The 16,230-nt window shown below is 40.1% G+C and overlaps 1 protein-coding gene across 4 annotated transcripts in view; it reads right to left on the bottom strand.

The window, feature by feature from the left end:
• Positions 1-4,609: 4,609 nt before the first annotated feature.
• Positions 4,610-16,230, bottom strand: part of slc2a9l2 (solute carrier family 2 member 9, like 2) — a 115,648-nt gene continuing 104,027 nt past the window's right edge. For all 4 annotated transcript variants that reach the window (XM_073467806.1, XM_073467807.1, XM_073467804.1 and 1 more), the window contains one exon: positions 4,610-5,250. In XM_073467806.1, the coding sequence (XP_073323907.1) occupies positions 5,008-5,250 (243 nt within the window). In that variant the 3' untranslated portion in view covers positions 4,610-5,007. The remainder of the gene's footprint in view (positions 5,251-16,230) is intronic.

The raw sequence follows: 16,230 nt of genomic DNA, 5'->3' as shown, positions 1-16,230 counted from the left end.
AGGAGAAAGCAGGTGCTTGAGGAGCACAGTAGACTTCTAACGGAGCTACCAGTAGAAGGGCCCTTTAGCCAAATCACTGTTTTATTAAGTGCAAATGTCAACAAAGGGCTTGGAGCTGCAGCCATCACAAACAAAGTTGAAATTCTCACAGCATCAAGAATTCCCCCCAAACCTCCCTGTCGGGTGACAGGGTTCACATGCTCCAGTCTCAGGTCAGTCTGCAGAAGAGAATCAGAAGATGAATATACCACGCAAACAGCAAAGTGCCTCTAGACAAAGACGTGGGAGGCTGGGATGTAACAGGTCAAAGTTACTTTGCAACAAGAGTCGTGACTGTAAAAGATTGTATCATGTTGTTCAGCTGACTCATACACCACTGAAGTTTATATTCACAGTAGTGCCCTGGGTATTATCTGGATTTGTGAATGTAATTCCAGTGAAAAAGACTAAATTCCTGCACACACTTTCCACCTCTGCACTGATTGATTTATTAAAGGAATAGTTCACTCTAGAACGAAATTCAGTCATTATCGACTCACCCTCATGCTGATGAGAAGTCCGGTGTAGTTTCTTATTCCTCAAAGTGCAGCTGGAGACCCGCGGGGCTACCCTCCTGCAGCAAAAATCCATATAACGAGCGTCAATTGTGCCCGAGACGAAAAGGTCCATAGAACTACACAAAAACTTTGTAATATTCCTCCATACTGCTCGTCCGCTGCAATCCAAGTGTCCTGAAGTGGCGACATCCAGAGTTTACTTGAAACGACGTCATTTAGTACATTTTTTCTAGCCTAAACAGTCACTATACTATATTTGCCTGGAGGCACGCTCCGCGTCGCACTACGGAAGCCGCGCCGGACAAGATAAACGAGAACTCGCGATAGATACACACCGGTATTTACATCCTGCTGTGAGCGACCGAGCGACACACAAACACAAGAGGGATCTGCCTGCACTAGTGATTTGAAACTTTGACACTCACAGCTGGATCACTGTTGTTCGCCCGATGGAGACTGATGCATCATGTAACCAATGTGATTACAAATCCAGTAATATAAATATTATGTCAGTTTTTAAAGCCCTAAACCTTGACAGTGATGCAAATTGATGTTTTTTGCATTTCACTCTTTGATCAGGCTGTTTTTCCACCTTAGCACTTGTTTTTGATTATTTTATATGCATGAAGTTGGTGTAAATAAGGAAAAGAAGGTCTGTAATGATTGTTTATCCAGTTACTCTCAGACAGGGGTATTGAGGTCATATAATGGCATTTCTCCTCAGAAAAACAAATGTCAGGTGCCATTTTTCAGTGATATTGTTATTGAATTTGAACTTGGACCATGTAAGACTATATGATGTGGAACTGATTGTGTTCTTCAGCTAATAAAAATCTAGTCAAGAAAACTAAATAAATAATTCTGTGTGTTTAAACTCCTATAGATTAATGCCAGAAGCACTTACAGAGCCTCTGACAGCTTGGGGAAAAATAAGCCTGTAACTTTTGCCCAAAACCATGGCTGTACTCCAAAATGGTTCAACAACAGTTTTGAATTTACTTTGGGCTAGACTGGGATAATTTTACATACATTTACAGGAATAACAACAGGTTAAGAATTGCAGCAGATTATTTTTCTGTAATGAGGCCCTGGATCTTGGATACATACAGTAGATCAGCTCCTTATCCGAGGTTTGACAAACCTTGCTGTCTAGTCCTAAAGAAACTGGGACACGGCATCTAGTTTGCTTTGAATCACTGTTGACCAGGCAGACTGTAGAAAAAAAAACAACAAATGATGACTGATGACATGATGATGACTTACACGCCGAAGTGAAATTAGAGGTCTGACACTAGTTATTTGGAGGATAAACTGATTACTGCTTGTCGCTTTTGTTTTCCATCACTGGCGATCAGACGGAGAAACCTAATCCAGCAGAGAGTGGTGAATGCAGCAGGCAGGCAGAAACCAAAGTGGGTTAATCCTCCACTGCTGAGGTGACTCAGTCATGGCAAGAATGACAGATAGTGGCCGGGATGTCTTACACATGCCTGCGAATACGCACGATTAAAGACTTGATTAATGTTAAAATTGCACCTACAGATAGATGAATGACTGGGATTTATGTGTGTTCCAAGTAAACATCATCCTGAATATGAGGCATAGCTCAGGCAGGTGAATATTAGCATGCAGATGAATATGGTAAAGACGAATAGCACTCATAAATCATGTTGCCTCCCACGACTGCATGATAAAATGCTTTTAGTCTGAGACTCTTTTAAGGAAGCAAACCTTATGGAGCATAAATAATGTTTATTATCTGGATGACTGTACAAAAAACGGACAAAAAAGCATCTGCATATTCTGACTCTTGGTACTTTTCATGAGCAGCGGGTAAACCTGCCCAGACAAGCAGGCTTCTGCACAGCAAAGACACCTGTACGGTTGTTAAATTTCAAGTGCTGAGGCAGGCTATGTGAAGGGGAAAGACAGCACAGCATAAAATTGCCCATTCATCACTGTAGTGACACACCTGCACAGTAAAGACACCAACCTCCTGTCACTGCAGAGCACTGTGGTTACTGTAGATAACCTCAACCCTCAAGGAAACACAGTTAATATTGCCTGATCTGCAGGTTGCATGACGCAAGGACTTGGACATCACTTTTACAAGCATTTCAATATCCGTAAATTGCTGTAAACATTCAAAACCATTCTTTAAGTTGTCACAACTTGGGCAACATGTCCAGTAGGCTATATATCTAAAGTCACCATGAGCTGTGAAATATTATTTTTGCGTTCTTGGTGTGGGGGCTGTCGGCGAGGATGACTCAGAAAAACACGCTACTGCTCATGGGATACAGCCATCCCAGTGAGTATAGATTTTCAAGGGTTTTGTTTTTGGTGTGTGCACTGCATGAGCAACTCTCCCTGCAATACTGAACCGCCATATTTGGACCCCTAATCCTCTGTTTGATATTGCTGAGTAAACTCGGATGATATGAAACAGATATTGGCTGTGTGAGGCAGGGAGTCACAAAGACAATATTTTTGTTTCTTCAGCTCCAGTGGCCTACTTTAGGGTCCTATGGACACTCTTCATTCAGTGGGTGAAGGTGCTGCTGGAATTAGGACATAGCAGAGATAGTGGACAGAAAGGCTTTTAACCACCTCTAATATTAAATGTACGACTTTAGCCTTAAATAAATATGAAAGAAAGGAAATATGTTATGGGTTGTGAGTTCCTGAGAGGATAGGCCTTTTTAAGTGGCTGGACAAACACGCTGTTTATCAAACACAGCATTACTCTTCAGTGCATCTTATTAAAAATTTACTATTTATGTCTTTGCAGCTGTAAGGTAACATAATTACTCTCCGACCACTAATAGCCAGCAAATCTCTCTGCCAATTACATGCTAACTAATGCTGCTGCCGCAAACATGCTCGAGCAGAGCTATATGAGACAACATTTCCAATTATTATTCCACCCACTTCCCTGTCTGCCTGCCAGTTGCACGAATATAATCTGTGGCGCTAACTCACTGGATAAGATCAGGAAATTAAACTGAGAGCAGTGATGTATTCAAATTGACCCACCTCTCTTCTTCAGTGCCATTTGAATACTTGGACACCCCTTTATCATCGCATGACACATACATGTATGTGTCTGTGTGTGTTTCTATATGTGCGGGTGGGGTGCCTGCCCCCAGGCAGTGGACTTGTGAAATGTTGAGTACACCCCACTGTGGAGCAAACTGTGACTGCTATCCAATGCCACGCTTGTCTGCCTCTGTTCAGATCACTTCCTCTGCTGGCTCCCACCATCTGCTGGGAAGTAGCCCTGGCTCCTTTTCCAGATTTGGAGAGGTTCCAGAAAACTGTCCCTGTCAGCTTTACTGTGCTCTCTGGGTTCTCTCTCTCTCTTGTTGTTCTCTTATGAGGAAGTCAACCGAGACATCAGCATTAGGGTTAATCCTGCAAAATATGTCTCTCCTCAGACACATGGCTGCCCCCCTCTCATTATGAAGCTGCTTTGGGACGAGGAAAGAGATGACATATGTGGGATAAGATCTGACAGATAAAAAGAGATGTTGCGTGCTGCTACGGCTTGTCTGCTTCAATCGGAATCCAGTTGATCCGACACACTTTGGCCTGGTCTGGAAATGAAAGGTGCCATAATATATTTATTTAAATATTTTTACATTCACAATTGTTTAAAGGACATTTTGTAATGCGAAAGTTGGCACTCTTGGTTAACAGACAAAAAAATTATCAGCTCTCGCCGGTCATTTTTTAGCCACAGAAAGCAGATTTTCTTTTGGTAAAATGACTCTGTCAAACCAGTATATGTTACCTTCCCAAGATTAAAGACCTGATGTTTGTGACTAGCTGAAGCAGTTAGCAGTGAAAGAGCCGGACATTTCCCTCATGAGTTGGTGGAGAACATGAAAGTGAATATTGGAGTTACATTTGTCAGATGGACAAAGACATGACTCAAAGTAAATACTCACGTTGCTCTGAATGTGCTGGATGTGTAAATATCTGTATGAGGTGATAACAACATCGCCAACCCCCAAATCACCAAAACATCAGTTAGTGTTTCATAAAAACGCTTTGAAAAGTTAATGTTTAATATTGCAGTGAGTACACTTTACATGAATATTTGATGCAAGCCGCCTATATCCACATTATTGTGCCTTTTGCAACTGTTGAACCACCTGCAATGCATTATGTTCTATTCAGTATTATAACTGGTAAACAGAACATGAAATTTGGGTTTCATTAATACAAGACATAAACACATTTTTGCTGTAAACTAAATACTACAAAATTCCCAAATATCGCAGTCGTACAAAATGTATACAAAATACCTACACACCTACAACATATTGAAACTGCCCCAAAGCATGAATTTTCATTTTGTTGATCACAGTCATTAAATAAATATGTACAAAGTACTTTCAGTTTATATTTTAACCCTGTTTCACTGCAGTCATAGTTGGTCGTTCAGCTAGGAGGAACTCTCAATCTTAGCGACATCTTGGGCTTTTCCATTGACGTCAGGCTTCATGGACAGAACCAACTCCATTTCTTGGGCGGGGGCGGGGACAGGGATTTTGTTGATCTTGGCAAAGCTCTGACTGATATCCATAAATGTTTTATTTTTGGTTTCAGGCAGGACGAAGTAAAGGTAGATAGATCCCAAAATGCAGACCACCACAAACACCAGGAAGGCGAAGGACTGCAGCTTCGCCTACACAAACAGAAAACACACCGCAGGAATTAGTCAGATCTGATTCATCAGTATACATTTTCTTAAAGGACTTTGGTTAAGGAATGAAATTGAGTCAAGCACCAAGTCTAGAATAAAGAACTGACAGCACAAAATGTCAATCCTTTTATTTAGATTTTTTTAGCATTTAAAGCATTTGATGATTACTGTTCTCCCGCTCCACAGAGCTAACTTTTCAGCCCTCCTAAACTCTCGCCAACTCCAGACAGACGTATTCTGTGGCATCTGTTTTGTCATCTGTGTGTGTCAGTGTAACATCCCCACGATTTTACACTCTCAGGAGGTCCCACAGGCTTGTGTATAAGTGTATGCACAAGTCAGAGAAAGTGTCTGGTTCGGAGTTTTGAAAAATCCCAATTTTTTTGTGTTTGTGTTGAAAACAATCGATGTAGCCAAAGTATGAACGCCAACCTTGTCCAGTGCATTATGCCAATAATAGAGATTAGTGACAGATTTAAAAATACACACTGACTGATTACCCAGAGGGAGATTTAGAGATGGAGAGATGGTTTGGTTGTGTGTGTGTGTGTGTGTGTGTGTGAGAGAGAGAGAGAGAGAGAGGGAGAAAAAGAGAGAGAGAGAGAGATTTCGTTTGAGGCGGAGTAAATTGACTGACCCTCACCAGTGTGTCACAGGGCTATAATACCTTGCTCATGAGGGGAAGGGACTCAAAATCAGTGCTATGTAACTGGTATTATAGATGCACTGTCCAAAAAACCATGACCTCATTGAGGAACTACTTACTGTTTTGATTTCAGCTGTTATATCACCACTGCTGTTAGTCCCTGTAACGATTTCCTCTGTTGAGTGTATTTCATAATAGCGCTAGAAAAAACAGAGCATCGTGCAAAGGGCCTGACCTAGTTTCCGTGCCGCCTCTGTGACATAACGCTTATCTGCAAAGTTAGCAAGTTCCTCGGAAAACACTGCCTGCCTCTCCCAGTTGTCATTTGAGATGACTCATGGTACAAACAGGACAATTCTGCATCCACTCCATCTGTCATTAATCGAATTTCTGTAAGCCTGTGGACTGAGGAGAATGAGACAGTCCCAGCCTTGACACAGGGATAATCCGCCGATCTGCTGTGGTGACTCAGCTAGGTTCTGTTTGCTGCGCACACAAACAATTAGGAATGCACACAAAGACTCATCGGTCGCTGCAGACGAACACAAACATAAAGACATGACTCACATTTTGATGTGAAAACACATGTTGCACCCAGGGTAACAGTACATTAAGAGAGGAGATGGCATTACAGTGATGGTGAATCCTAAGGGAGGGGGCGGCACAGGGTAGTAGAGTACCAGACAGGACTGAACAGTCTAGGACAGGACAGTACGTAAGGGACTTGAGGGGATGAGAAAAGATAGGGTAAGCGAAGAGGACAGAACAGTCATAGGAAAGTTTCGGGCTGAACAATACAAGGTTGGACAGGATAGGCCAAACCTTTGCAGAAATGGACAGAACAGGGCAAGAACGGAAAGTCTAGGATAGGACAAGATAGGGATAGGATATAAAATGAAGGAAAGAAATAGGGACAAGACAGGATAGGACTGGCCAGAAGAATACCAAAAGCAGTTGGGTGCCCTAACAGAAAGGGATAGGCCAGAACAGTGCAAGACAGGACTGGAGGGGACGGTCTAGGACAAAACGGTGGAAAATGAGCCCACAAAGGACAGGAGTGGACATGACGGGACGATATGCAGCAGGATAGGACAGAACAGTGCAGGACCGGACAACCAAAGATAGAACACTGCATGACTGAACAAGACCAGATGGTGAAGGACAGACTGAAGGATAGCATAGGACAGGATAAAAGAGTATGGAATAGGACAGGGTATAAAGGTAAAAGACAGGAAAGAGGTAAAGGAAAGGAAAAGATTGTCAGACACACTGCCCCTGCCCAGTGACTGCCTGTTGCTGGGAAAAATACTGTCACGGTCACTGGTTTCCGGGGCAAGACTGAGTCATCATCAGTGGTCGGGGTGTATAACGTGTGCGTGGATTATTTGCATGTGTGTGGGCTTTTAGAGATTCTGTTGAGGCGTACTCAGAGTCAGTGTTTGGAATAAATTAAGAGACTTTATGGATTATCAGATATCAATGCTGCCACAATTTAAAAAACAAATTATCATTTAGCATCTCAGTTATGGATCAGGTAATCCTTAATCATTAGCAACACATACAAATGATACAAACTCAAAGTACACTAATCAATATGATTGAGTGTGACAGCTCATTAGTCTTTGCAGATGTCATAAACAAATAGTGCCTGTTGTTATTGTCCCATTTTATATTTCATAGCGTCAATAAATCACCTGCTTGCAAAGTGAATTTAGTTCGCTGTTTGAAGGTAACTAGAGGACGTCTTATTATTATTCCGATACATTCATTTTCCAACCATCACTATCCTATACAAACATGGATCTCTAAAACATCAACTTTTCATGTATGATTACGTTTAAGAAGAAATAGACAGTGGTGAAATGTTAATAAGTACATTTACTCAAGTACTGTAATTAAGTACAGTGTAACGGTACGGTCACTTTATTTGAGTTTTTTTTGTTTTCATGCCTTTTCACCAAATTTCCCAAGAAAATATTGCCCTTTTACTTCACTACATTTATTTGGCAACTTAGTGACTTTATAAACGTTTAAGCTTATAAAATATATATATTTTTTGTAAATTAAACTTCCCAACACTATACAACAGAAATGATAAGTTGTCCAATTGGTTCAAAATGAATGGGTAAAGTAATTTCTCAAATATGGATTTGCTATATTTCTTTTAAAAAACAAAAACAATGCTTGCTACATGATAAAAAAATGCAGTCCTATAAAAAAATAGATAAAGTTAGCTGCAACAGTAAAATCCTTCTTTTCCATTAAAGCATGAGTAACAATGAATGTATGACATGATATATAATAGTACAGTCACAGGGGACATTTTTCTGCATGAAGTACATTGTCCTCATTATACTCACTTACATACTTAGTACGTTTTTTGATGCAGGCCTTTTTTCTTGTAATAGACTGTTTTCACAGTGTGCTATAAGTACTTAATTAATTTATATGAATAATTCGCAAAAACCAAAACAGAACAGCAGCTTAATGGACCATGTGGTCGATTTGTTAATCGATGTAATCCCCATTTCCATCCAAAAGGAGAACCCCTCCAAAGGTTCACAGCCCTCGGATTCAGAGAAAGTCATCTATTTTGTAGAAACAATCAAAGCTAAAGCAATACCACAGGCTTATCCCTATAAGTGATTTTCAGTAGTCCTAAATGAGAGTCATTTAGATGACTCTGTAATGAATCCCTCTTCAGTTTCAGGTTTGATATCTGTCTGGATTTTAAAGGTGACTGAAGGTTAATAAGGCAGATTTGTAGCTACTTTGTAGCTAATTGTAGTCTTGTCCAATATTTGCCATGTCATTTGAACTTGACTGTTCAATGTTCACAACAGTCCTGTTTCAATTATTTCCATCCGATTTTCTCCTAATGCGGATTTGTGCCCTTGGAATGAAACCAAGAGCCATGTGAAAGGTGCGAAATGGCTGAGCTAAATAAGAGATATGTGTGGAAATCTCAAATAAGGCTGCAGAACCTGTGTCAGCCAAAAACCAACTGATGGATGTTGATATTCAACACAAGGCTATGATATCAAAATCTCCTTCAACAGTGGTTAAATGAGGTCAAGCTTTAAATACGCTTGATGATCTCAAGGTTACTGTGCCAAGAAATTATGTTGTATTGTAGATGTGAGTACCGCAAGAATGCTTTTCTTTGAATAAGTAAAAGAATTTCATTGAATTACACTGAGGTTAAATTCATCCTCTTACATGACACATGAGTTTTTTTTTGACATGATTCTTCTTTCTTTGCTCTGATTTAGTTTCTAAAAGGATAATTAGTCCTTTTAAAAAGGTGTTTTTAAATGGAGACACTGGGATTTCCTGGCAACCCTGGTGCATAATAATGCTCAGCACTGTGAGTAGGATTCATAGATTAAAACATTACTCAAAGCACCAAAGTAGGAGGCGATTCGCACTTAATCAACTTGAGTTCAATTTGAATTATTGATGCCAGAAGCCCAGAGCTGTGGCCAGGGGCGCAGCCTGAGGGGTGACACTGGTGACAGAAGGTGATGGGTGGTTTGCTTGTTAGTATAAGAACTTCTGTGCCGGTAAATCTTGTTGGAAAGTCAATCAAATGACCACAAATAGATGAAAAATAGCTTAAAAGAGATACAAAACCATCACAACTTGAACACTTAAACTTAAGAATGACACGGTGCAATTTGAAATCGGAAAATCCTCTGAGGCCAATCCAAGCATTCAATCACAACTCTGATCAACACACACACACAAAGTTCATAAACACGACAATTCTATGTGAAGGTGGGCCAAAGACAATGTGAACAACAAGACAACAACAACAAGACAAAGAAATATGAAGAATGACATGTATTTTAATTTTCTCTTATTTTACAACTTCTGATGCTTTATTTTTTGACATGTAAATATTAATTCATAAATACTTTATTGTAATTTTAACTTGATAACAAAATTGAAAAATAAAGAACTTTTATTTATTAACTGTAAATAAATTCTCGCTGCCCACCTGCACTACCTTCACAGACCACAAGGGGCCATGTCCCACACTTCACTGCTTTATTTTGAGTTACAAATAGCAGCTGTTTAATATTAAATTATTTTAAGTCATTTATTTGGCATTCATTAAGTACACTAAGTTGCATAATGTAACTATTAATACTGTTTAGGATTTCCAAGAATCAGGGCTTTAAAGGAGACCTATTATGTACATTTTCAAGTTCATATTTTGTATTTTGGGTCACTACTAGAATAGGTTTACATGCTTTAGTGCTCCAAAAACACATTAGTTTTCTCAAACTGTCCAGTGCCGCAGTCCTGTATTCCCCCTCTGTCTAAAACTCTTCATTTTAGCTCCTGTCTCTTTAAGGTCCCCCTACCAAATACCCAGTCTGCTCTGATTGGTCAGCTCACACACGCCTGACCCAACACCACTAACAGCAACAGAGCAGCTGTGCTAAATTAATTCTTACGTGCCAAACTAGCTGCTAGGCATAAATTATGCGCATGTACGCTCCTGTTCTACGGATTTTGACCTTTTTAACTCTCAAGATCTTTTACATGCACAATAACCTATACAACACACTGAAGGAAAAAACAAAAACAAAAAGCATAATAGGTCTCCTTTAAATTTGAGCCTTGACACGTTCTTATTCCTTTCCCTAATGTGCCCCTCTTCTTTAACCTGCAAAAGTTTCTAAACCCGCTCCTGCAGAGGCCTAAGTGACACGTCAGCAGTGGCTGTCGTAGAGGTAACGGGATGTGACGGTGCAGTGTTGTGTCGCCTGGTTTCAGGTGCCAGTCAGTAACCAGTGAGTCACTGCTGCGATCTGTTATGCCCAGTGTCTGCCTTGGAGTAAGTGGGTCCAACAAAACCAACACAGCAATATTCGTGGCACTGGCTAAAAATAACCCTCCTGTTGCTCTCTGCCTCTCACATTCCTTCCTCGCCCTGGTCAGCCTTATCTCCCGCACTCTTTTCTTTGCCTCGCTGAATCCATTTGCACATGTCTCCCGTGGCATTGCTACCTCTTTGCTGTATGCGTCTATTATCTGTCTGATTACATATTCAGCTCCACTTCTATGTGCCCTTTGGCTGACTGACATCTATTGCTACCAATCCTATTGTACATCCATCAAAATGAAGGAGCCCTATATTTTATCATCACAATACATCTGTCTCCCTATCTGTGCAGCGAGGCAGACATGCTCATATGGTTATTATTATATATACAGTACAAGCTTACTAAATCCAATCAGGCATTAGGGAATGAGGTGACAATGTAGAGAGACAATGCCGAGGAGCATAATTAATGTCCCGTGGATCTACTGACACTCTCCAGATGAGGTTCCACATACCAATTTAGATGTGGCACCTTCCTGACAATTCCATGAGACCCCTCTGATCATTAAAACTAATGAACACTGAAACGATAGCTTATAGGATGCCACGCAGCAGCATCCTCTGTGATGCTGAAGCAAGTTCAACACATTTCTGTGAATTACTTCCACTGTACAGCTTTTCTAGATATCTCCTACATTCCTGGATAAGAGGAGTTCACAGTACATCATCACAAAATGTAATGTAATTACAATTACATTTATTTTCTACTGTTAACATGGTCTTCTGGTCTTTGTATCCTATTATTGGTAGCTGTCCGCTTTCATAGCCTCTGCAGTCAGCAGTTGACATGTGTGTCACATACTTGTGGCAGAACATCAGATACAAACAGTCCAGGAGTTGCTCATCAAAGCATTGTTCTCCTGCAACACTAGTGGTCAAATAATCTATAGGGTACCTTTAAGTGTTTGTATGTGGATAGTGAGGCTTTAGACACACACACACACACACACACACACACACACATACACACATCTAATCCTCCTGTGAAAATTGGGGAGCTAACCAATCACATGGAAGAAACCCGTGAGTGAAAGCACCAGTCTGTTTTACCCTTGGTGATCTGATCTCTTCTCTTGTTGTGTTTGTGTGCTCTGTGTTTGTTTCATCTTAAAATCAGTAACTCTAACATGACAAAAACAAAAAAAAAATCGACTGATCCGATAAGAATAACAACTTCCTTCTCTGAGAAACCACTAACTGAGTGTTTGATGTGCCCTTTTCAGCTACGTTAGCTCTCAGGTCACCCTTTGCCTCCCACACATGACACACTGGTGCAGCTGACTGAAAGGACAAAATTAGGTTTATCTGCAGGGGCTGCAGAGAAAACAGGCAGAGAACATTTGACAGAAGGTCAACCCAACGTCACTACGATGTCCAGCATGCCGCAAGCAGAGTTTCACTCTGATCTCAAACTTCGGCCCTGACTTTATCTCACTCTTTCTGTTCCTCAAAACACAGCCTTCAAGTTACAGTAAGACAACCCTTGCTTGTGTGTGGATGCATTTGTGTTTCAGTAAATGAAAAATTAAAGTTCCTTGTAGCTGCTTTAAAGTATTGAAAGTAAGTAAGTACTCATCTAACTATAAAGCAAGGAATCTTTGCCTGTCAGTCAAACTGTCTGTCTGTGATTTGCATATCTCAAGAACCGTTCTTTGGATCTACTTCACACTTGGCAGGTGTGTTGCTGAGGACCCATGGAAGTGCAGCGTTGAATGTGGTGCAATATGAACATGCGATACGTTTCTATATTAATACATTTTTAAAAAACAGCAAACACCACTCTGCAGTGGCTTCAGCCCTCTAGCTTTAAGGCTCTGCAGATTGATGCTGGGCTCACACTACAGATCTTTTAAAATCCTAACCATCTTTTAAATCGGGTTTGTGTCACACTCATACTGTAAGGAGAAACAGATTTTCTTCTCTCTAATATTAAACATGAACACACAGCGAGATTTAAAAATTACAGCACATCACACACTACAGATAAGCCTATCGTGATATGGGGAGTGGTCCACCACCTTACGTGATCCCTCTCATGAGACTCATGATTATGGGGAAGCAGATGTAAACAAAATGGAGATAAGCGTGCCGCAGTGAGAAATAAACAAAATCAGAGTCTGGGTGAGTGGGGCGATGTAGTCAACATATGAAGGTCATCTATTCTTCAGCAAGAACAGGAGGTGAAAATTTAACTTTATATCAACAGTAGTATTCTAGCTAACATTAGCCTCAGGGGCTAGAATGTTTACCTGAGCACCATCAGCTTCTCCAGGTCGCCTCATAGGTTGTTGTGGAGTGGCTCGAAATCATAAATATCAAACATGTTTAACCCCTCACATTACCAGATAATCTATGCTAAATAGCATGCTTTGAACGGCCTTACACTGGTAATAGAGAAAAAAGGTTGAGCTGATTTTAACAAATGAATATACTCTTTTGGAGTTTAATCTACTGCAATGCATCATAATCTATAAGATCAGTATGTGAAGATACACGGTTTTCTTTTACATTTCCTTCTAAAATTAGTAGAAGTATAAAGTTGCATAAAATCGCGTACCTCAAATTTGAATTTAAGTACCTTCTACCATTGGTACCTTGTCTTTAACAATATCTCTACATTATGAAAGTGTAACTGATGTTATTTATGGTGGTTTAGCATTTTAAATGATATTATATGTAGTAGCTGCAGCATTTAATGACATGAGCTGTAATGCAAAAACTGTGTGCACTTGTGCATGAACAGAAATGAGGCACACTGTTCACTCAGTCATGCTGTAATGGAGATAGGTGTACTGTAATGCACGTTAATTATATTGTGTAGTTCCATCACATTAGGCTTATTGATGGATACAGCACAATGATATGTTAATGAATTTCAGAGTCCCTGCTCCTGTTGTTCAGAACTTAACAAGGTTATGCCTGAAACGTCCTGTGCTCATGTCGTTTGTGCTCAACCTCAGCAGAGTGCCACTGTAACTGAATACTGCTCGCAAACGTCCTGATGAATGCCTCGGGCTGAATGCCTGCATCCAACTGCACCGACTAGAGGTCGGACTCACTCCTGAATTACACAGCCATGATGCTCACGCAGGCACATGGTTTCTAGGCACAGGGGAGGGTTTGAAGAAATTCAATACAATACATTGAAAATGCAGATAAGAAATGCAAAAGGCTAATAGCCTCTGGACCAAATATATTACCAGCAGTGGGAATCATTAAAGTGAAGATAAAGGCACAGAGAGCAGGACACATACTGGGCTTCTTGTAACAGCACTGTCTGACTATAATTTTGTCTTATTAACATGTGATTAAGCTGGTGAGCGCAAAACAATCCATAGAATTATAGATTCTATAATGCCTCAGTACTGAATATGCAGCAAATTAAATGCAATTACTCAAAGTGCATTCATTAAACGGAGACATGGTACATGTGTAGATTAACTCTCCGGCCTCTCAGAGCAGAAGCATTAAATGTTTTCCTGCATTCACTTCATGTCAGCCAATGACATGGGGGGAGTAGTACAGGGAAAATGTCTCTAGCACGTTCCCCTGATTGGAATTCTAATAAGGTATGTACAGTAACAAGGCATCCTTCAAAAGGACGTAAATTCTGTGTGCCTTATGTGTTTATTCATAAATGCAATAATGAGAAAATATTTCCTGTTCGCTCTAGATTGTTTTGTTGTGGTATGCAAAACATCTGTTTTATGGACTGTGTAATAACCACACAGCAAATTAACTAAATCAGTTAAAAAGATGATAACCTTAAGCAAAACTGCCCGCACAAGGTATTTCTAATAACTGTAAATTAGTGTTTGTAAAAGCTAAAAGTGAGCCCCGTTATTCTTCCAATGATGGCTGAAATGTTAAAGTGAAGAAGTGCTGGAATAAGTTGAGAAAACTGAGGGGTTTAAGAGGGCATGAACCTCAATGCACACATATCTATATTTTTTCAACTCACGAAGATTGAAATGTCAAATGTCATTAGGATCTAATGAGGGACGAGTGGGACATTATGACCGTGGGCAAAGCTCTGCCTCTATAAAAAGCTGAGCGACTATGTCCTTTGCACAGAGGGCAATTATAACAGACAGCAGGACTTCACTTCTTCTCTTCTTCTGGATATGTACAACTCTACTGTCAGGTAGACAGGTAACAATTAGAATCTAAATGCTAATATTTTATGTATCACAGACTTTTTTTTTTGACAGTTTCCAGTCATTGTGTTTAGTTAAAGGTGCACAATGTAGTTTTGGGGAAGAAGTTCAAACTCAGAATTTTGATATCTACAATCTTAATGAGGTAATAATACAAACTCAGAAAAATGTATTTTCTCCATAACTGAATAAACAAGCTGTTCTCAGAGGAAAATAAGGTCCCCTGAGAACAGCTCGGACGTTAAGCTAGGAAAATTGCTTTCTGGTTACAGCTCCATAATAAAGTATTAACATAAGAGTGGAATCGATCTTGAAACAAACTCCTGAACTACTCCTTTAAACTGGCTATAATCAATGTATCTATATTAACAATAGACCACATATCCGTTTTATATTAGTGTCTTTCTGCTTGTGGGTTTACAGACCACAGCAGCACTGCAGCCAAAGAGCCAGATATTTCCATCTGCAGCGAAAAGTGTAGAGTGAATATTGGACTTAGATCAGCAGTGTGTAAATGAGCAACTGTTTGCACACAAGTTATCAACATGTCAGTGTTCCACCCAAAAATCTGTTACTGCAGGTTACGCTTAGAGAACAAAAACTCAAGCAACCCAGTAACCAGTACCTTACATCCAGATAAAGCCAGTGAATATAGGTCAAGGATAGAATATAGAGGAAACTCCCTAAAGATAGACTTTCAAACTGGAAAGGAAACAGCTCACACACCAAACTACTCTATTCTGGATGGTAGGAGATTGGTGTGATAGAGAGAAAATGAAGAAAGAAGAAGAGCCGGTGAAAGATTAAGACACAGAAGGGCAAGATTTATAGTTGCATGAATATGTAAAAAAGGTCAAAGGAACAGTACATGAAGTTAGGTTGGGAGAAAAGATGTGAGTTGACTGCAAAGGGACAGAGAGGAGAAGGACATGACACTTCGAGACAGAGGAGACACAAAAGAGGCACAAGGCTTGTGCACAAGGACGTCGGCAGTAAGGAGAATGGCCAGACTTCTTTAACGTGACCATTTGAGACTAAAATGTCTCACTGATTTCTCCTTCCTGCAACTCAATAACAGCCTCTTTGCTTGTCTATAGTAGCAATCACTTAATAAACAGATTCCGCTGGTATATAATAAAGGTCAAGTTGAGCATATAAATGTCACATTTTGCCTATAGAGTAATGACTCGTGACTGTGTTGTCATCAGTTCTTCTTTACAGGTAAACGACATGTATTAATCATCTCTTGGTCAAGATGAGAGCAA

This window comes from Pagrus major, chromosome 6 (genome assembly GCF_040436345.1).
Source record: "Pagrus major chromosome 6, Pma_NU_1.0".
NCBI lineage: Eukaryota > Metazoa > Chordata > Actinopteri > Spariformes > Sparidae > Pagrus > Pagrus major.
This window is presented reverse-complemented; position numbering and strand designations above follow the sequence as displayed.